Raw genomic sequence first — 22,406 nt, forward strand, 5'->3', positions numbered from 1 at the left:
ATACACAGCCCGGGCCAAATTGTTTTAACTCAATGCGGCCCCCGAGTCAAAAAGTTTGAGGACCCCTGCCCTAGAGTCTTTCATTTTTCTGCATGCGACCCTCACTGTAGAAAGTTTGGACACACCTGATGGAGAGAAAGAAGTGAACAACACAGAATGTCTGTGTTTACCTCATCGCTTCAGCTTCATCTTGCGTTACAAAACTATCTTCCAATTAGTCCCATTGCTCCACATGACATGTTGAAACAACTTAGATAAAAAATGATGGCTGCTGACCCGCGTGTCGCTGGACTTGGGCTTCCTGGCGACTGCTCGGGCGAAAAGCCGTGTTGCAAGGAGGGGAAAAGTTCTTCGTTGCTCTGTCGGGGAGAGAGTTGAGATTACATGTTTGGAATAGGCAGCTGTGCTCATGGAAGTGATCCATGTTGTTGCTGAAGATTTCTACATTGTTGTTTCAAGAGTAACTGCACTTTTTCCCCCAAATTTTGCTTATTATTCACAATACTTAGGAGCGGTCGCAACTGGACTGTTTTTCAAATTGTTTCCAAAACCTATTTGAAATGTGGACTCGTCTGACCACAGAACACTTTTACACTTTGCATCAGTCTATCTTAGATGAGCTCAGGCCCAGCGAAGCCGGTGGCGTTTCTGGATGTTGTTGATAAATGGCTTTCGCTTTGCATAGTAGAGTTTTAACTTGCACTTACAGATGTAGTGACAAACTGTAGTTGCTGACAGTGGTTTTCTGAAGTGTTCTTGAGCCCATGTGGTGATATCCTTTACACACTGATGCAGTACCGCCTGAGGGATTGAAGGTCACGGGCATTGCTGCTTATGTGCAGTGATTTTTCCAGATTCTCTGAACCTTTTGATGATATTACGGACCGTAGATGGTGAAATCCCTAAATTCCTTGCAATAGCTAGTTGAGAAATGTTGTTCTTAAACTGTTCGACAACTTGCTCACGCATTTGTTCACAAAGTGGTGACCCCTCGCCCCATCCTTGTTTGTGAATGACTGAGCATTTCATGGAAGCTGATTTTATACCCAATCATGGCACCCACCTGTTCCCAGTTAGCCCGTTCACCTGTGGGATGTTCCAAATAAGTGTTTGATGAGCATTCCTCAACTTTCTCAGTCTTTGTTTAAACATGTTGCAGGCATCAAATTCCAAATGAGCAAATATTTGCAAAAAATAACAAAGTTTTCCAGTTCCAACGTTAAGTATCTTGTCTTTGCAGTCTATTCAATTGAATATAGGTTGAAAAGGATTAGCAAATCATTTTATTCTGTTTTTATTTACGATTTACACAACGTGCCAACTTCACTGGTTTTGGGTTTAGTAAGTCTATGAGCATGAGCAGGTGAGAGGCGAAACGTCTTCTAAAACAAACCAAACAGTCCAGTTGCGATCGATTGAATGCCCTAAGATAACAATGACCTGGATGAACGAGAACATTCATAGAAAAATGAGAGACAAACCTTTTTTTTTATGCATTCTTCTAACTTGTAAATAAAAGTCTGCTTACAATGGAGCCAATGAGAGCCATGATGTCGATTGAATCTATTTCGACCACAAGACCAATAAATAACAATCCAAAAAGTGCCAACAATAATCTATTTACATTTTGTGACCTAAGTATTGGGAGGGCTCGGGATCTTTCTGTGTGGAGTTTGCATGTTCTCCGCTCCGGGTACTCCGGCTTTCTACCACCTCCAAAAACATGCACCTGGGGATAGGTTGATTGGCAACACTAAAATTGGCCCTAGTGTGTGAATGTGAGTGTGAATGTTGTCTGTCTATCTGTGTTGGCCCTGCGATGAGGTGGCGAAAATGGATGGATGGATGGACCTAAGTATTAGCGATGTTGTTATTATAAGGGCTAACGTTACGGATCTACATTTTGCGGCACATTGATCATACAGAAGCAACTTCTTTAGGCTGCTGTATTGACATCATCACCTGGGGAGCTGCTTTCTTGTTTGGAGCTCATGAAAGTTTGTTCTAGATCAGGGGTTCTTAACCTTGTTGGAGGTACCGAACCCTACCACTCTCTTACGCGCATTCCCCGAACCCTTCTTTGTCTTTTAAATTCAAGACAAAGTTATATGTTTTTTTTACTGGTGCACAAAATGAACCGTGCATGAACATCACCTTGTTCAAAGAAGAAAACCAACACAGTGCATGAACTCACAACAAATTACACACCTGCAAATCAGATGAAAAATTAGAGGGAACATTGTTTGAGGGTATCCATTATACGCCGATAGGGAGAAGTTTTTATTTACACGATGAGTCGGGTGTGTCTTGACCTCTGCGGCGCAGGCTCCACCGAAGCCCTAAGGCCGACTCACCAAACCCCTAGGGTTCGATCGAACCCAGGTTAAGAACCACTGTTCTAGGTTATAAATCATGTCTCTCACCTTGATAGTAAAATGATGTGGACATAAACTGAGAAGTTGGTCAACTTTTACAGCGAAAAAGACTCGAAAAGACGCTTTGTGTGGCAACACGGTGGAACAGGGGTTAGTGCATTTGCCTCACAATACGAAGGTTCTGAGTAGGCCTGAGTTCAATCCCGGGCTCGGGATCTTTCTGTGTGGAGTTTGCATGTTCTCCCCGTGACTGCGTGGGTTCCCTCCGGGTACTCCGGTTTCCTCCCACCGCCAAAAACATGCACCTGGGGATAGGTTGATTGGCAACACTAAATTGGCCCTAGTGTGTGAATGTGAGTGTGAGTGTTGTCTGTCTATCTGTGTTGGCCCTGTGATGAGGTGGCGACTTGTCCAGGGTGTACACCGCCTTCCGCCCGAATGCAGAGATAGGCTCCAGCACCCCCCGCGACCCCAAAAGGGACAAGCGGTAGAAAAAAATGGAAGACGCTTTGTTCCATCCACCTTTTTGTTTACGAGAATTATGCTTAATTCTCCATCCAAACGGGAATATATTTTAACATCCCAGTGAGAGCAGACATTGCACAGTAAGTGATGTTCTATTTTGTTTGTTGGCTCTCATGTCTGCAGAGAGCAGTGATCAGCTATGTTGTGGAAGGAAAAACGTTGTGATAAGTGGTGTAACGGTACACACAAATTTCGGTTCGGTACATACCTCGATTTAGAGGTCACGGTTCGGTTCATTTTCGGTACAGTAAGAAAACAACAAAATTTAAATTTTTTGGTTATTTATTTACCAAATTTGTAAACAATGGCTTTATCCTTTTACATTGGGAACACTATAATAATTCTGCCCACGTTAATCCACATTAAACTGCATCAAGTTGTTGCTCAGATTAAATAAAATGACAAAACATTTCTTCTACATATAAAAAGTGCAACATTAAACAGTTTCAAGTCAACTCATCATGCTTAATTTATTACAGCATTTGGGAAGCCTGTCGTTGATTTTTATTATGCAAATGTTATATTTTTATCAACATGTGATAGCAGGGACCCTGCCATTCAAAACTAGGCTGCTCCATTACTAATGATTAATGTAACTATAGCTGAAAAAAATAGTACAATAGCAATAGGAGAGACTATTCATCCCTGAACACCATGGAGTTCAGGTAGGCTTAATGATGCAGTTACATTATTATATCAACTATCAGAGACAGAAACTCTTCATTTAACATAATGTTCTTTTTTGCTGATTCAACACAGCTCAATCAACACAGAAAAAGGTTAAGTGAAATAACAGACAGACAGGGCTTTGCTGTCCGTAAGACACACACACACACACACACCGCAAAATGAGCTAACGTTACGCTAAAAGCGAATTAGCCTTCACCTCAAGCCAGGTTAAGTTTCTAGAAGGTCAACGGGCTCATAGTGATGTTACTAGTAGTTGACTGGGAGGTGTTTATTATAATTTGGGGAGAGTCCGCTGCCTGATGCTTACCTGCTAAACGCTAAGCACTGACTACATGCGCTTTGAATACGCACTGCTGATTGGCTGTTACCGCTCTGTTTGTAACCAATCAGATGGTTGTGTGGGTGGGACAATGCTGGGTGCTGTGTACTGAAAGAGACAGGCAGAAGGAAGCGGAGCAGCTTGTTAAGACTTTAGCTTAGCTTAATATGTTCGTGTGGAAACTCGTTCAGTACACCTCCGAGCCGAACCGAACCCCCCGTACCGAAACGGTTCAATACAAATACACGTACCGTTACACCCCTAGTTGTGATGCAATGTTTAAATTAATGCGCTGCCGTATGCTTAAAATGAGCAAAATACGTAAATAATACATATTATGAATGTGCCTGTTATTACATACTGTATACAGTCTGTGTTCCTCTTTAAGCGTACTTATGGTAAACCATCAAGTGGTTATTTTATGAAGATGCATTGTAACCCCGCTCTCTCCTCATTGTAACCTCACTGATGACTAATAACCAACATATGGATTTATGTAAGGGCGGGGGTAGAAATTGCTGGCCTTTACTCAACTACTTAATGAGGTATGAACTTCTCATTAGGTCACGCCTACCCTTTATATATTTTATATACTGTATAAACACACTCACACACTTTCAAATTCGAGCTCATCTCAGCTCCGGCTGGGTGTAATGAGGCCAATAAAAACTCCAAGGTGCGTGCGTGCGTGTGTGTGTGTGAAGAATGAGTTTTGACCTGTGTTCTCCAACAAGGGAGCTTGTTCAGCACGCTATGAAAGTCTTAATTCAACGTGAACCGTGTATGTGCTGGAAACAGAAAACAAATAGTGTAGTAGTATGATGGATGTGTTTCTGTAATTGTGTTTTCTTTTGTTTTCCAGCATACTGAAATTTGCACTAGTTTCAAATTATTATGAAAAAAATAATGAGAATAAATCTAGATTTATATCAATGTAACAACAGTGTCAAAGTGACACAAGATGGTTTTGCACGAGGATTGAATTTATCGTCTCCTTTCTGCAGTTGATCGCCATCTATGATGAACAGGAGCCCCACCATGGCGGCGATGGCACCAGCGCCAGCTCCACTGGCACGCAGAGCCCTGACTTGTTCGCCGTCGACCTCAGCGCCGGCAGTGGAGCGTCGGCCTTCCAGCCCTACCAGGCAGCCAGCGAGATTGAAGTCACGCCATCCGCCCTGCGCACCAGTAGGAACAACACACCTCTAATAAAGTCTGGGGGGGGGGGTGTTTCGCTCAACGTGATATTGTGACGGATTCCTGCCAGCATGCTTGTGTGGACCACAACACTTCAATGGAAGTTACTATTTCTGTTCATGGACCTCGTTAAGCTCCATGGCACAAATAAAGTGTTAATTAGAAGGATGTGGCTCCATGACAAACATGCAACTCTCTAAGATAGTGAAAGTGCTAAAACCCTTTGTGGAAAGTGTTAGTCTTAAATTTTTATAGAATCAGTGATTTGGAACAGGGATCCTCTTATTATTTTTGGATGCATATAAGTGAGAAAATCATGAATAGATAATGTAAGGCACTCTGCGAATAATATTCTGTGTCTCAATTGGCAGGCGCACTTGCATACTTACTTTTAGTCTTTTGAGTGTGCAAGTACTGTATGTTAAAATGTACTACTACACTGTCAGTATCTGGGTGCTGCTCTCAAAACACTCAAAACGGTGAGTGTGCATTGATGGACACTTACTCATCCTCAATAGTTGCCAACTTGGCTACATAACAGAAGGGGAGGCACTACTTAGAAATAATGGCGCTTAGGAGAAACGCATAGCGCTGGAAAGTAGTAAATAGTGGTGGGTAAATGTCACCCTCGTGAGTGTTTGGCACCCACTGCATTGATATACTTATTATTATTCTATTCTTATCTGGTTAAATAAAGGTTCTATTGTATTGGTGTTTCATAATGGCACCATCTGCCTGATTGAAACAGTCACTACATTTAACATATATATATATATATATATATATATATATATATATATATATATATATATATATATATATATATATATATATATATATATATATGCATTTATATACATACACACACACACACACATATATATATATATATATATGTATATATATATATATATATATGCATTTATATTAGGGGTGTAACGGTACACAAAAATTTTGGTTCAATACTTACCTCGGTTTAGAGGTCACGATTCGGTTCATTTTCGGTACAGTAAGAAAACAACAAAATATAAATTTTGGGGTTATTTATTTACACAATTTGCAAAATCTTCCGCCAAAAATATTTTTCTTAGTGGAATATTTGATGTGAAGTAATCGGAACCTTGGATATTTCAATAATTCATAATAACATTGATTTTTGATTCAATGTTATGTTTTGAGCACTGACAGTTTGAAAGAAAAAAAAAACAGCTTTGTTTTATTAGTCAACATTGTAACTTTTTCTAAATTACATTTAACCTTTAAGCTTTTTTATTTCACTTTTGTTATGTTTTTGTTTATTTTAATAGTATTTTTAGAATGTGCCGTGGGCATTTAAAAAATTAGCTGTGGTCCAGGGCACACTTTTGACACCCCTGCTATAGATAATAAAAAAAATAAAATCTGATAAATCTATGAATAAAAAGCAGAGCCTGGCGACGCATGCGCGTTTATCATAACTCTCTCTCTCTCTCTGTCTCTGCCCCTCCCTCACGAATGCTGCTGTGCGCACAATTTGTTTTGTTTATATATATATATATATATATATATATATATATATACATATATATGATTGAGTGCTTTGGAAGAAAGAAAGAATATAATGTTTGCCTTGGTGCCCTTCCAACTTGCTTTGGTGCTTTAAAATATGAGCCCTCCTTTAAGGCAACACTTGCCTTGACCTTAAAAAGTTAAACTTCGAGGCCTGTACTAATATGGTCCAGTTTTTAAAAAAAAAAAAACAGTTTAAAGTCAATGTTTACAAAGTACAAAGAAGAATAATCATGATAAATATTTTCTTCTTTTTTTTTACCGCTTGTGTGTCTGTCTATTTTCAATTTATTGATAATCTTATTCATCTCACTATATGAAATACAACTTACTTCACTATTTATTATTTATTATTTAGTTTTCAGAATTGTATTATAAATGGGGTATATTTTGAAAAAATTGAGAACAGGAAGTGGACACAATTGTTAGCAATTGCTATAAAATGGACTAAGGTATGATTAAATAAGCTCTGCTTCTTCCTACTCCTTTTCGAACATGTTGAAAAGGAATACTGGAAATTGTGATGTATCATGTTGTAATTGTACGCATTTTTTAAATAAAGTCAAACCGTACAAGAATACAAAACAGCATAGCTAACTGCTGAACTGGAACTCTTAAATTAGCAATAAAATTAACAAATTACCCATCCATTTTCTACCGCTTGTCCCTATCGACAGTAATGATACCAGGTATAGTATTCGTGTATGGTTGATACTACAATCATTAGATCTATTGGTATATTTTTTTTATCACATTTTTTCCCCCCCGTCATTTTGTTGTTTACAAACTCTGGAAAGAGGAGCCAATAGTAGTTTTTGCTACTGTTTAGTCATATTGCACTATTGACTTTATTATACATTTTGTATGTAACAAAGGGGAATAAGTAGGGTTTTATTATCTTTTATATGCCAAATAGTATACCGTAATATATAGTTATCACAAGAGGCTGCAATATTTATCGGAAACCAATGCCAAGGAGTAGGGATGTCCGATGATATCGGACTGCAGATATTATCGGCCGATAAATGCTTTAAAATGTAATATCGGAAATTATCGTTATCGGTTTCAAAATTATCGGTATCGGTGTCAAAAAGTAAAATTTATGACTTTTGAAAACGCCGCTGTGTACACGGACGTAGGGAGAGGTGCTGAGCGCCAATAAACCTTAAAGGCACTTCCTTTGCGTGCCGGCCCAAGCACATAATATCTATGGCTTTTCCCACACACAAGTGAATGCAAAGCATACTTGGTCAACAGCCATACAGGTCACACTGAGGGTGGCCGTATAAACAACTTTAACACTGTTACAAATATGCGCCACACTGTGAACCCACACCAAACAAGAATGACAAACACATTTTGGGAGAACATCCGCCCCGTAACAAAACATAAACACAACAGAACAAATACCCAGAAACCCTTGCAGCACTAACTCTTCTCATGCTCTCTCAGGGAGAACATGTCCTAAATTCCAAGCTGCTGTTTTGAGGCATGTTAAAAAAAAATAATGCACTTTGTGACTTCAATAATAAATATGGCAGTGCCATGTTGGCATTTTTTTCCATAACTTGAGTTGATTTGTTTTGGAAAACCTTGTTACATTGTTTAATGCATCCAGCGGGGCATCACAACAAAATTGGGCATAATAATGTGTTAATTCCACGACTGTATATATCGGTATCGGTTGATATCGGAATCGGTAATTAAGAGTTGGACAATAAATCGGAATATCGGATATCGGCAAAAAAGCCATTATCGGACATCTCAGCCAAGGAGCGAAGAAAAAATGGTGCTGGTACTTTCCTGTAAGTGTACAACAACAGTAATGGATTTGGTACGGAGTTAGCGCACCCAGGAACTACACAGTCTACTTTTTGATGTGTACTGACGGAAGTATTCTATTTGATGTGCAGCAGTAGTCGTAGACAGAAGCGATGGTGTTATGCTGTCAGCACAGACCTGTCTCAGCCTCCAAGTGCTCGCCTTTCCTTCCACCAAGCCGGTCCCACGCTCCAAACGACCTTGCACTCCCACACAATTTACACTTTTGAAATCTGTTGGCGCTCATATTTCTAAGAATCCTCCGTGGTTTATGTGCACTGAAAATAAAGCAAAGAGCAGACACTCAAAAGATAACATTTCACATGAACACGCTGACCTTAGCAGTGGAGCAAGCTCACTGGAAGGAATCTGGGAGCTTGACACTCTGCGTCGCCCTGCCAACAATACAATTTTTCCATCATCTCCCACGTGTGGTCCACTCGAACCAATCCGCCATAAGCGAGTTTTGTCAAAGTGGGGAAATGTGTCGGTCATAATGTTTTATTTGCGTTCCATTTGCAGCCTTGTTGTTTGGACCTGGGCTTCCCACACAGAGCAACTTTTAAACACAGCGATTAATTTTAATGGACAGGCTCTTCCTCCCTCACGTTGTTGTTCCCATACTCTTGAGCTAACTCCAACTGCCGCCTCTTTACTGATAAATTCCCCGCAGTGGAATCACGCTGATTAATTGACTTAATCAAGCAGCAGAGTTGCTGAAAGGATGTTGGCATCCACCACTTCCAGCATTTGTTTCAGCATCTTTAGCAATGCTCACAAAGACCTGCTGGGATGTGCAGTGGACAGAACACGACCTCGACGTGGAGACTATATTTTATTTATCTCTAGCAGGTGTGTGGCTGCGGGAGCTGAGGGATGCAAAGACGTCATCGTCTAATTTGCATAATTGGACACGACTGATTTGCATGTAATTGTAATGGACTGACGGAGACAGGAATAACATAGTGGGAGACGAAACGAAAGTAAAAGTAAAAGGGCTTTTTAGACGAGGCAGGAGTCACAGCAGCACCCGCTGCTTCTTGAGAAAAGCGATAGTTGCTTTCATTTTAAAGCCCACAATCTTTATATGTTTGTCTTTGTTACCTTTACCTGCGCCAGGATCACTGGGGTTTGTCCACCTGTGTGTTAGTTAGCTAGTCGGTTAGCCGCATAAAGAATATAGGTGGATTTTCATAAAACTTCCGGAAAATGTCTAAAATGGGTTAAGGAAATGTGGTAAGATTTTGGACCTGATCCGAATCATCATACCATTTTGGTATAATGGTTATTAATGGAAATGTGTAAAATATAGCATCGATTAACTTTCTTCTAGAGATGTCCGATAATATCGGCCTGCTGATATCATCGGCCGATAAATGCTTTAAAATGTAGTATCGGAAATTATCGGTATCGGTTTCAACCTCCCGATTTTCCCGGGAGACTCCCGAATTTCAGGGCCCCTACCGAAAATCTCCCGAGGCAACCATTCTCCCGAATTTCTCCCGATTTCCATCCAGACAACAATATTGGGGGCGTGCCTTAAAGGCACTGCCTTTGCGTGCGGGCCCAGTCACATAAAATCTACAGCTTTTCACACTCACAAGTGAATGCAACGCACACTTGGTCAACAGCCATACAGGTCACACTGAGGGTGGCCGTATAAACAACTTTAACACTGTTACAAATATGCGCCACACTGTGAACCCACACCAAACAAGAATGACAAACACATTTCGGGAGAACATCCGCACCGTAACACAACATAAACACAACAGAACAAATACCCAGAACCCCTTGCAGCACTAACTCTTCCGGGACGCCCTCCTCCCATCTCAAGGTTGGCAAGTATGCGCTAGTATACTCTAGTCTGAAGCTGTGTGCCTTCATTGTTTTTGTAGCTGTTGTTTTGAGGCATGTTTATAAAAAATAATGCACTTTGTGAAAGTCAAAGTATAGTATTTCCCATAGTTGTAGTGGGTATTAGGACTATCTCAGGGAGAGCATGTCCCAAATTCCAAGCTGCTGTTTTGAGGCATGTTAAAAAAATAATGCACTTTGTGACTTCAATAATAAATATGGCAGTGCCATGTTGGCATTTTTTTCCATAACTGGAGTTGATTTATTTTGGAAAACCTTGTTACATTGTTTAATGCATCCAGCGGGGCATCACAACAAAATTAGGTGGGGGGTGTATATTGTAGCGTCCCGGAGGAGTTAGTGCTGCAAGGGGTTCTGGGTTTTTGTTCTGTTGTGTTACGGTGCGGATGTTCTGCCAAAATGTGTTTGTCATTCTTGTTTGGTGTGGGTTCACAGTGTGGTGCATATTTGTAACAATGTAACAAGGTTTTCCAAAACAAATCAACTCAAGTTATGGAAAAAAATGCCAACATGGCACTGCCATATTTATTATTGAAGTCACAAAGTGCATTATTTTTTTTAACATGCCTCAAAACAGCAGCTTGGAATTTGGGACATGCTCTCCCTGAGGGAGCATGAGAAGAGTTGGTGCTGCAAGGGTTTCTGGGTATTTGTTCTGTTGTGTTTATGTTTTGTTACGGGGCGGATGTTCTCCCGAAATGTGTTTGCCATTCTTGTTTGGTGAGGGTTCACAGTGTGGCGCATATTTGCAACAGTGTTAAAGTTGTTTATACGGCCACCCTCAGTGTGACCTGTATGGCTGTTGACCTAGTATGCTTGCATTCACTTGTGTGTGTGAAAAGCCGTAGATATTATGTGATTGGGCCGGCATGCAAAGGCAGTGCCTTTAAGGTTTACTGGTGCTCTGTACTTCTCTAAGTCCGTGTACACGGCGGCGTTTTAAAAAGTCGTAAATGTTACTTTTTGAAACCGATACCGATAATTCTGAAACCGATACCAATAATTTCCAATATCACATTTTAAAGCATTTATCGGCCGATAATATCGGCAGTCCGATATTATCGGACACCCCTAGTCCCATTATATTGTAATGTGTTAAAGAGCGAGGGCAAACCAGTAGCGCCAAATCTTTTTGTGCTGGCCCGCCACAAGTAAATTAAATTTTGGTCCATCTATTTCCCATAGTTGTCGTGGGTATTAGGACTATCTCAGGGAGAGCATGTCCCAAATTCCAAGCTGCTGTTTTGAGTGTTAAAAAAAATAATGCACTTTGTGACTTCAATAATAAATATGGCAGTGCCATGTTGGCATTTTTTTCCATAACTGGAGTTGATTTATTTTGGAAAACCTTGTTACATTGTTTAATGCATCCATTAATCTCAGCTGCATTCGGGTGGAAGGCGGGGTACACGCTGGTCTTCTTTTTTTTTTTTTTGCAAGCAGCATCATGCATTGTCTTCACGGCATTACTTAAGTAAACACTGTCCTATGGTCCAATCTAAAGCGTATCTTCTTCAAATGTTCTTGTTGAAAAGCAAAATAAATAAACCTTTTCTCCCTCAGACATGCCCCTGCACGTACGTCGCAGCAGCGACCCAGCCTTGTTGAGAATCAACGAGCCGTTCACCGGCAGTGAGTCGCTGGTCCAAGCACAAGAGCCTCCGTCGAGGAAGAACCCGACACGATGGTCCACCACTGCTGGTTTCTTAAAAGCTCGCCACTCGTCAGGCTCCAGTAGCCTGGAGAGGAAGGTAAGAGGTGGACGCATGGCTTCGCAGTCCTTTCCAACAACGCTCGTCTCTTATACCTTATGATGTTTTTGTCCGGTTGTCCCTGCAGGCTAAAGCTTTGGACTCGTACCGCAGTCTGCCACGCGATGCTAGCGCTTGGGCCAATCAGAGAGATTTCCACAGGGAAACGGCCCGTTCGTCTCTCAGCACCAATCACCCTATGGTGGATCGCTGGCTGGAGAGACAAGAGCAGGTAAGACAGCAATTACATCTTCAACAGTTGGGCCGATCAATCACTGTGTTCTGACAACTCTTGTAGAGCATAAACGTCATGTTAATTCAATTGACTTGGACTTGATTGTATGTATTGTACAACACCAGATCAGATCAGAACAGTTTAAGGATATCTTATTATTCAACTTAATATCCTTATCTTATTTACTAGGGATGTGCACAACTCACGATACTAACATCAATATTTTTTCTCGATACCGATATTCATCAGTTCTCTTATCACTACTATGTAATTTGTGTTAATATTAAGGATGTAACGGTACACAAAAATTTCGGTTCGGTACGTACCTCGGTTTAGAGGTCATGGTTCGGTTCATTTTCGGTACAGTAAGAAAACAACAAAATATACATTTTTGGGTTATTTATTTACCAAATTTGTAAACAATGGCATAACATACATATACACACAAGGTCCATTGCCAGGGTTAATGTGGTCAACATATATCAATCAATCAATCAATCAATCAATGTTTATTTATATAGCCCTAAATCACAAGTGTCTCAAAGGGCTGCAATAGCCACAACGACATCCTCGGTACAAAGCCCACATAAGGGCAAGGAAAAACTCACCCCAGTGGGACGTCGATGTGAATGACTATGAGAAACCTTGGAGAGGACCGCATATGTGGGTAACCCCCCCCCCCCCCCCCCCCCCCCCTCTCTAGGGGAGACCGAATGCAATGGATGTCGAGTGGGTCTGACATAATATTGTGAGAGTCCAGTCCATAGTGGATCCAACATAATAGTAAGAGTCCAGTCCATAGTGGGGCCAGCAGGACACCATCCCGAGCGGAGACGGGTCAGCAGCGCAGAGATGTTCCCAGCCAATGCACAGGCGAGCGGTCCACCCCGGGTCCCGACTCTGGACAGCCAGCACTTCATCCATGGCCACCGGACCTGTGACCCCCCCCTCTCCACAAGGAAGAGGGGAGTAGAGGAGAAAAGAAAAGAAACGGCAGATCAACTGGTCTAAAAGGGGGGTCTATTTAAAGGCTAGAGTATACAAATGAGTTTTAAGATGGGACTTAAATGCTTCTACTGAGGTAGCATCTCTAACTGTTACCGGGAGGGCATTCCATAGTACTGGAGCCCGAATAGAAAACGCTCTATAGCCCGCAGACTTTTTTTGGGCTCTGGGAATCACTAATAAGCCGGAGTTCTTTGAACGCAGATTTCTTGCCGGGACATATGGTACAATACAATCGACAAGATAGGACGGAGCTAGACCGTGTAGTACTTTATACGTAAGTAGTAAAACCTTAAAGTCAGATATTTTAAGTGCACAGGAAGCCAGTGCAGGTGAGCCAGTATAGGCGTAATATGATCAAACTTTCTTGTTCTTGTCAAAAGTCTAGCAGCCGCATTTTGTACCAATTGTAGTCTTTTAATGCAAGACATAGGGAGACCCGAAAATAATACGTTACAGTAGTCGAGACGAGACGTAACGAACGCATGAATAATGATCTCAGCGTCGCTAGTGGATAAAATAGAACGAATTTTAGCGATATTACGGAGATGAAAGAAGGCCGTTTTAGTAACACTCTTAATGTGTGATTCAAAGGAGAGAGTTGGTTCGAAGATAATACCCAGATTCTTTACTGATTCGCCTTGTGTAATTGTTTGGTTGTCAAATGTTAAGGTGGTATTATTAAATAAATGTCGGTGTTTAGCAGGACCGATAATCAGCATTTCCGTTTTCTTGGCGTTGAGTTGCAAGAAGTTAGCGGACATCCATTGTTTAATTTCATTAAGATACGCCTCCAGCTGACTACAATCCGGCGTGTTGGTCAGCTTTAGGGGCATGTAGAGTTGGGTGTCATCAGCATAACAATGAAAGCTGTCGCCTAGCGGCAGCATGTAAATACTAAAGAGTGCAGGGCCAAGAACCGAACCCTGAGGAACTCCGCACGTTACCTTAACATAGTCCGAGGTCACATTATTATGGGAGACGCACTGCATCCTGTCAGTAAGATAAGAGTTAAACCACGACAGGGCTAAGTCTGACATACCAATACGTGTTTTGATACGCTCCAATAAAATATTATGATCGACGGTATCGAAAGCAGCGCTAAGATCAAGAAGCAGCAACATAGATGACGCATCAGAATCCATCGTTAGCAGTAGATCATTAGTCATTTTTGCGAGGGCTGTCTCCGTAGAGTGATTTGCCCTGAAACCGGATTGAAAAGGTTCACAGAGAATGTTAGACACTAAGTGTTCATTTAGCTGCTGTGCGACAATTTTTTCGAGGATCTTCGAAATAAAGGGAAGGTGGGACACCGGTCGGTAGTTTACCATGAGGTCAGGATCAAGGTTAGGTCTTTTGAGCAGAGGATGAATAACCGCTTTCTTGAATGCTAGGGGAACAGTGCCAGAGGAAAGTGATACGTTTATAATATATAAAATATATAAAATAAAAACTAAATAAGATAAGGCTCAGAATGTTTTTTTAACAAAACCTTTCTACATATGAAGTGCTTTTTTTGATTGATTGATTAAGACTTGTATTAGTAGATTGCACATTACATTAACCTGTGGATTACTGGATTGCTTTGAGTATGGTTGATGAAACGCGGTAGTGGCGGTCGTGAGTAAAGCGTATTCACTTGAAGCTGACACCAACTCTTATTAGTGTGCATGACCTTGAGGGATTTTTTTAAGAACAAATATTGTTGTTACAAACTATATTGTGTTGTTGCTTCTTCATTTGTTATTATCCCAAGCTCATTATCATCTACCCGTGTCTTTTTTTATGCATAGCAGCGGCACCTGAATGATTGTGACAGCGTGTCATAATTATGAAATACCGATAGCCGTATCATTTGTCCAGAATCTTAACATGTTCCTGGACCGACCCAATTAGGAGCACATTCCTACTCACGATTCAATAGAATTCTGGTTCTTGAGGTGACGCTTTGATTCAATATAATTTTTTGATTCAAACCGATTTTCACAATGATATTTTGTACATAAATGATAATAACAGGTTACGGGTTATAAAGGCTGCTTTTGGCTGCTGACGTTTGATGTATACTTGCAGCGAGTCAGCTGGGGGAGAATGCCTAAAAAACAATTATTCAAAAATGTATTCTTGCTAATTTGTATCAATTTAGAATGGGGATTTGGATTTGAATCAATTTTGTTCTGGCACCTCTATTATTTACAGCAGTGGTCCCCAACCATCGGGCCGCAGCCCGGTACCGGTCCGTGGATCGATTAGTACCGGGCCGCACAAGAAAAATAATAAATTAAAAAAAAAAATATATATATATATATTTTGTATTTTTTATTTTTTTATTAAATCAACATAAAAAACACAAGATACACTTACAATTAGTGCACCAACCCAAAAAACCTCCCTCCCCCTTTTATACTCATTCGCACAAAAGGGTTGTTTCTTTCTGTTATTAATATTTCTGGTTCCTACATTATATATCAATATAGATCAATACAGTCTGCAGGGATACAGTCCATAAGCACACATGATTGTATTTTTTTATGACAAAAAAAATAAAATACCATTACCCCCCCGGTCCGTGGGACAAATTTTCAAGCGTTGACCGGTCCGCAGTTACAAAAAGGTTGGGGACCACTGATTTACATGACACTGTCATTTCTGTCTCTAAGTCTCTACAATTTATCATCTACTTGGTATTGCCTGCGCAGGAGCGATAACATGTGTTAAATGACGTGTGTTTATTTTGACTTTGTGGACTAATTTGTGGTATTTTTGTGCTGAAAGTTAGTGAAATGTTAATGTGGAGGAGTGTTTGATATGCTGCACACTTGCCAGGATGTGTGTGTTCGTATTGGTGTTTTGATTATTAGCCCAATTCCCCCCAAGCCACACATGTACATTCCAAATGTAACTGTAGAGGAGCGATCCCATTACGCTGCCTGCATATGTGTATTATTGTGCCCCTGCCCCCAAAACATTTACATCGAGCATAAACACAACATATGTGGTATTACAGTATCAGAGACAAATGAAAGATGCTTTGTGGGGTACACTGTGGTCGCGTGCACACTAGTGTTTTTCAACCTTTTTTGAGCCAAGGCACATTTTTTGCGTTGAAAAAATCCAGAGGCACACCACCAGCAGAAATCATTAAAAAAGAAACTCAGTTGACAGTAAAAAGTCGTTGTCGTAATTGTTGGATATGACTTTAAACCATAACCAACCATGCATCACTATAGCTCTTGTCTCAAAGTAGGTGTACTGTCACGACCTGTCACATCACGCCGTGACTTATTTTGACCATTTTGCTGTTTTCCTGTGTGTAGTGTTTTAGTTCTTGTCTTGCGCTCCTATTTTGGTGGCTTTTTCTCTTTTTTTTGGTATTTTCCTGTAGCAGTTTCATGTCATCCTTTGAGCGATATTTCCCGCATCTACTTTGTTTTTAGCTATCAAGAATATTTCACTTGTTTTTATCCTTCTTTGTGGGGACATTGTTGATTATAATGTCATGTTCGGATGTTCATTGTGGACGCCGTCTTTGCTCCACAGTAAGTCTTTGCTGTCGTCCAGCATTCTGTTTTTGTTTACTTTGTAGCCAGTTCAGTTTTAGTTTCGTTCTGCAGAGCCTTCCCTAAGCTGCATGCCTTTTCTTAGGGGCACTCACCTTTTGTTTATTTTTGGTTTTTGCATTAGACACCTTTTTACCTGCACGCTGCCTCCCGCTGTTTCCGACATCTACAAAGCAATTAGCTACCGGCTGCCACCTACTGATATGGAAGAGTATTACACGGTTAGTCTGCCGAGGTCTATACAGCACCGACACTCAACAACAACACATCATTTGCAGACTATAATTACTGGTTTGCAAAAAATATTTTTAACCCAAATAGGTAAAATTAGATCATCTCCCACAGCACACCAGACTGTATCTCACGGCACACTACAGTGGTTGAAAAACAATGTACTAGACTATTTCTTAGTTTGGCCTTTACCATGCACACACGCACACACGGTGATTGATGAGTCCAAAAACCGTGTTGGCTGTCATTAAAAAGCAGCATCAGTGGTCTCTAGTACAATTAGCGTTGAAAGATGTTTAACAGGTAGCAGGTCACCATGGCAACAGTGAGCCTTCAGAGGAAGCAAGGAAGAAAGAAAAAGCCTGCACTCCCTGCCACCACGGACTCTGTGTGCTCATGTATGAAGCATTGTATGGATTATACATTCAACATAACACATACCATCCCCTTCCTGCGACGTCATTTACAAAGTTACAAAAAATGTTATGAATAAGGGAACAATTAATTACAGGAGAAATCCGCTGCTGGTTATATAATGTGATGTTTTATTCTTCTCAAACCTGAGTGTTTTTTATGTTTTGCTGTATTTCAGTGTGTGCGTTATGTCCGCTCTTGTTAGTGTGACGACGCCCGGTTGGCCTCAGTGTGTGTCTTCGCGACGCTGCTGTGTGTCCTCGGCTATTAGGGAGGCACCTGGTTATCTGTCATGGCGGGGCAGAGATGGGAGGGGGCGAGCAACTCACCGGGGATGTTGTTAGAAAGACACACAGAAGGCCAGTTACACACACGCGCACGCACACACACACTCATCTGTGCAGGAGTTACAAGGCTGGGACTCCTTCAGTGACAATGTTCACGATTTGGCTCCACGGGCTCCACATTCATCATGTGTGTGCATGTTTCCACACACCGAAAATGGCTCCAGAGTGAATTGTGTGTCCTTGTCAGCACGCTCACTTCCCTCTTAACAAGCTTTACTGTTTTTGTATGTTTGCGTGTGTGTGCATGCATGTGTGTGTGTGTGTGTGTGTGTATGTATGTGTGTCCCTCAGGTGCAGCTTTAGCAGGCTAAATCTCACCAAGCTGAGCCCTCATAAATCAAAACTGGAGCATGCTGGCATACATAATGTTTACGTTTTAGTCTGTGTGAATGTGAGAGAGAGAGAATCGCTATTACCCATATAATGTGTGTGTGTGTATGCACATATATAACTCTGTATACAGTATTTGTGTGTATCAACAGAATGTGACCTCGCGCGTGTGTGTGTGTGTGTGTGTGTGTGTGTGTGTGTGTGTGTGTGTGTGTGTGTGTGTGTGTGTGTGTGTGTGTGTGTGTGTGTGTGTGTGTGTGTGTGTGTGTGTGTGTGTGTGTTTGACCAGCAGGTGTTGCTGTAGTGCTTTGATGAGAGTCGTGTGTTTGCGCAAGTGTGTGTGCGCTTTGAGAAAAGCGTGAATGGCTCTTGAGATAAATACTGTTGCTGTGTGTGCAGATGTGTGAAGTCGATGTTAGCGTGGCGCCATGTTGCATTTAACGGTCTGACTCTCTCGCCCAGCTCGACTTTTTCTTTCTTTTCTGCGTCCCATTGTCAGGAAGCCCACACGTGTCATGTAGATCGATAATTGATGTTGAACACAATGTGTTCCAAGCAGGGTCCCATGCAATATGCGTTATTTGATAATATTAACATTATTGTTCAATTAATGGAACGATAAGCGAAAATGAACTCAATACATTTGCCAGTATCGGTAAATTGCCATGTCTTCCGTCTTTCGCTTTCGAAGCGGGTGCAAGAGGGTTCACAATGTGCGTCATATTTAGAACCTGAGCGTGTTCATTCGGTAGCAGAATTAAACCAATGGAACCCTCCTGTCAGTCATCCAAAATCTTTGTGTCAGTTTAGTTTACACACACCGGATGCGCTAACTCAGGGGTCGGCAACCCGCGGCTCTAGAGCCGTATGCGGCTCTTTAGCGCCGCCCTAGTGGCTCTCTGGAGCTTTTTCAAAAATGTATGAAAAATGTAAAAAGTTGAGGGGAAAATATTTTTTGTGTTGTTTTAATATGGTTTCTGTAGGAGGACAAACATGACACAAACCTCCCTAAGTGTTATAAAGCACACTGTTATGTATATTAAACATGCTTTACTGATTCCAGTATTTGGCGAGCGCCGTTTTGTCCTACTAATTTTGGCGGTCCTTGAACTCACCGTAGTTTGTTTACATATATAACTTTCTCCGACTTTCTAGGACGTGTTTTATGCCACTTCTTTTTCTGTCTCATTTTGTCCACCAAACTTTTAATGTTGTGCATGAATCCACAAAGGTGAGTTTTGTTGATGTTATTGACTTGTGTGGAGTGCCAATCAGACATATTTGGTCACTGCATGACTGCAAGCTAATCGATGCTAACATGCTATTTAGGCTAGCTATATGTACATATTGCATCATTATACCTCATTTGTAGGTATAATTGAGGTCATTTAGTTTCCTTTAAGTCATCTTAATTTAATTTATATCTCATGACACACTATCTGTATGTAATATGGCTTTTATTTTTTTGCGGCTCCAGACAGATTTGTTTTTGGATTTTTGGTTCAATATGGCTCTTTCAACATTTTGGGTTGCCGACCCTTGCGCTAACTGGTGGGATACAACAGCAAAGTAACAATGATTCCGAGGAAAAAAAGATGATCGCAAATACAAATGTGTGGGAATATTTTTGCTTCAAACTGAAGCAGATGAGCCCATTAACTTGGACAAACGAGCCATTGTGCCAATTTTGTTGGCAACAAAAAAGACAATAAAAAAAAAACTCCTGACCCAACTGGGAAAAAATTTCACTTCAAGATGTTCAATATTTATTAAAGTACAGTTTTTGCTAACAGAGATTTAAAGTCCATTTTATTTTTGCACATTACAGACCATGCACATGGCTTTTTTTTGCGCTATTCTTTCTCTACATTTTTTGACACTATATATCTCTTTTATGCACATATTTGTACTTTGCACAAAATATTGTATAGTCTTACTTGTACATACAGTTGATAGGTGACTAGTATATGTATTGCTGTAAAGTATGCACCGAGAGTACCGTATTTTTCGGAGTATAAGTCGCACCGGAGTATAAGTCGCACCTGCCGAAAATGCATAATAAAGAAGGAAAAAAAACATATATAAGTCGCACTGGAGCCCGGCCAAACTATGAAAAAAACTGCGACTTATAGTCCGAAAAATACGGTACTTGCTTGCCCAGCGAATGTATACTTGTGTCTATTTGTTGTATGTTTAGAGGGCTAACAACTGCCCAAGACAAATTCCTTGTATATGCAAGTATACTTGGCCAAATAAACCTGATTTTGATTCTGATTTTTGTTTACTTACCATATTTTTCGGACTATAAGTCGCAGTTTTTTTCATAGTTTGGCCGGGGGTGCGACTTATACTCAGGAGCGACTTATGTGTGAAATTATTAACACATTACCGTAAAATATCAAATAATATTATTTAGCTCATTCACGTAAGAGACTAGACGTATAAGATTTCATGGGATTTAGCGATTAGGAGTGACAGATTGTTTGGTAAACGTATAGCATGTTCTATATGTTATAGTTATTTGAATGACTCTTACCATAATATGTTACGTTAACATACCAGGCACGTTCTCAGTTGGTTATTTATGCCTCATATAACGTACACTTATTTAGCCCGTTGTTCACTATTCTTTATTTATTTTAAATTGCCTTTCAAATGTATATTCTTGGTGTTGGGTTTTATCAAATAAATGTCCCCAAAAAATGCGACTTAAATATGTTTTTTTCCTTCTTTTATTATGCATTTTCGCCCGGTGCAACTTATACTCCGGAGTGACTTATACTCCGAAAAATACGGTACATGCAAGTATACTTGGCCAAATAAACCTGATTCTGATTCTTGTTTACTTACTTAGAAATATTAAAATTATTAAACAATTGACCCTCCAAATGCAATGTTAAAAAACTAATGAGAAATCAAGTGTATTGCATTTTAAAGGGTTACTTACATTATTATTATCACATAGGGTCACTACATTAGTGCTCAATTTGCTCTTCAAATAATGATGACATTAATATTGATTATTGACAATAATTTGTGGGACAACATCGTCCAGCAAAATGTATTTACGGCTCGGGCCTAATTAACTCTGGAAAAAGTTCATGTTAGCTCCTCTTGAAGCTTCATCATCTTTGATCTTCTGGTTTTTGATGTGAGGGAGCGCCGCCAGGAGCCTCCCCTCCTTCCAGCTGTGAGAGTCAGGTCTGGCAAAGAGACACGGGGGTGATGAAAGACCTTCTTCTTCCCTTTAGGGAGCACAATTCCCCCGAGGCGTCTTCTACCTCAGGGTGCAACCTGCCACCACAAACACACAAGTGCACCACACATCTAAGTAGACCTCAGACACAACATCCTCTCCACCAGATGGTGTCTTTAAAAAAAAAAGAAGAAAAAATGCAATGCACCTGTTTAAGTTTTGGAGAAGTTGGTCGGAGACGGAATGAATAATGAGAAATGTTGCTCTTTGCTCGGCAGTTAAGTAGTAGATTGAGTGTCTTTTTCCAGGAAAAAAAAACCCTATACTTTAGCAAAATTGGCTCAATCAATGAATGTCAAATAATGTCCATCCAAAAGCCTAAAAACCTCTGCGTGTTTATTATGGTTTACTTTATGTCTGCTGGCTGGGTCTACTCTCGGTGACACATATCTGTAGCCATTTGGTCTACATATGTAAAGCAGTTTAACAAACTTTATTTTTCTTTCCTCCTCTGCGCATTTTCTCTTTTTTTCCCCCCCAAGGATCGTATTCCTCCTCGCACACACGCTAGCTCCACTTGCTGATGGGTGGGTGTGGGGGTGGGGGACACAGCGAGATCATTCTATCAGATTTTGGACCCGAGCCTACGTCAACGCTTGCACCGACTGGAGCTGACTGTGGAAGACTGGCAGCCTCATGAGGCCTAAACAAGTGGCTGGCTTTTGGGACACACTTGTACATGTGTTAACCTTCCTCTTCCAAGTTGCCATAGTAACAATTAAACTGTAGCTCGGCCTCCATAAAGGGCTGAGATCAGCCAACTTCTTCTCATTGAATAGCGTGGAAGGAAAGCACAGTTCTGAATTGATGCGTGGACTATGACACTGTGCTGGTCAACCTCGGTTTGAATTAATCTGTTAAACTGTGGCCCTCACTCACCTTTAAGTGTACAGGAAATGTTTTTAAGTGGCATTTCAACATTCC

The 22,406-nt window shown here is 40.8% G+C and overlaps 1 protein-coding gene across 4 annotated transcripts in view; it reads left to right on the forward strand.

Annotated features, from left to right (window-relative positions):
* Window positions 1-22,406, forward strand: part of pard3ab (par-3 family cell polarity regulator alpha, b) — a 427,849-nt gene that overhangs the window by 131,592 nt on the left and 273,851 nt on the right. For all 4 annotated transcript variants that reach the window (XM_061979076.2, XM_061979077.2, XM_061979075.2 and 1 more), the window contains exons 3-5: window positions 4,914-5,097; window positions 11,917-12,104; window positions 12,193-12,336. In XM_061979076.2, coding sequence (XP_061835060.1) covers window positions 4,914-5,097; window positions 11,917-12,104; window positions 12,193-12,336 — 516 coding nt within the window. The remainder of the gene's footprint in view (window positions 1-4,913; window positions 5,098-11,916; window positions 12,105-12,192; window positions 12,337-22,406) is intronic.

Source organism: Nerophis lumbriciformis, linkage group LG19 (assembly GCF_033978685.3).
Source record: "Nerophis lumbriciformis linkage group LG19, RoL_Nlum_v2.1, whole genome shotgun sequence".
Lineage (NCBI taxonomy): Eukaryota > Metazoa > Chordata > Actinopteri > Syngnathiformes > Syngnathidae > Nerophis > Nerophis lumbriciformis.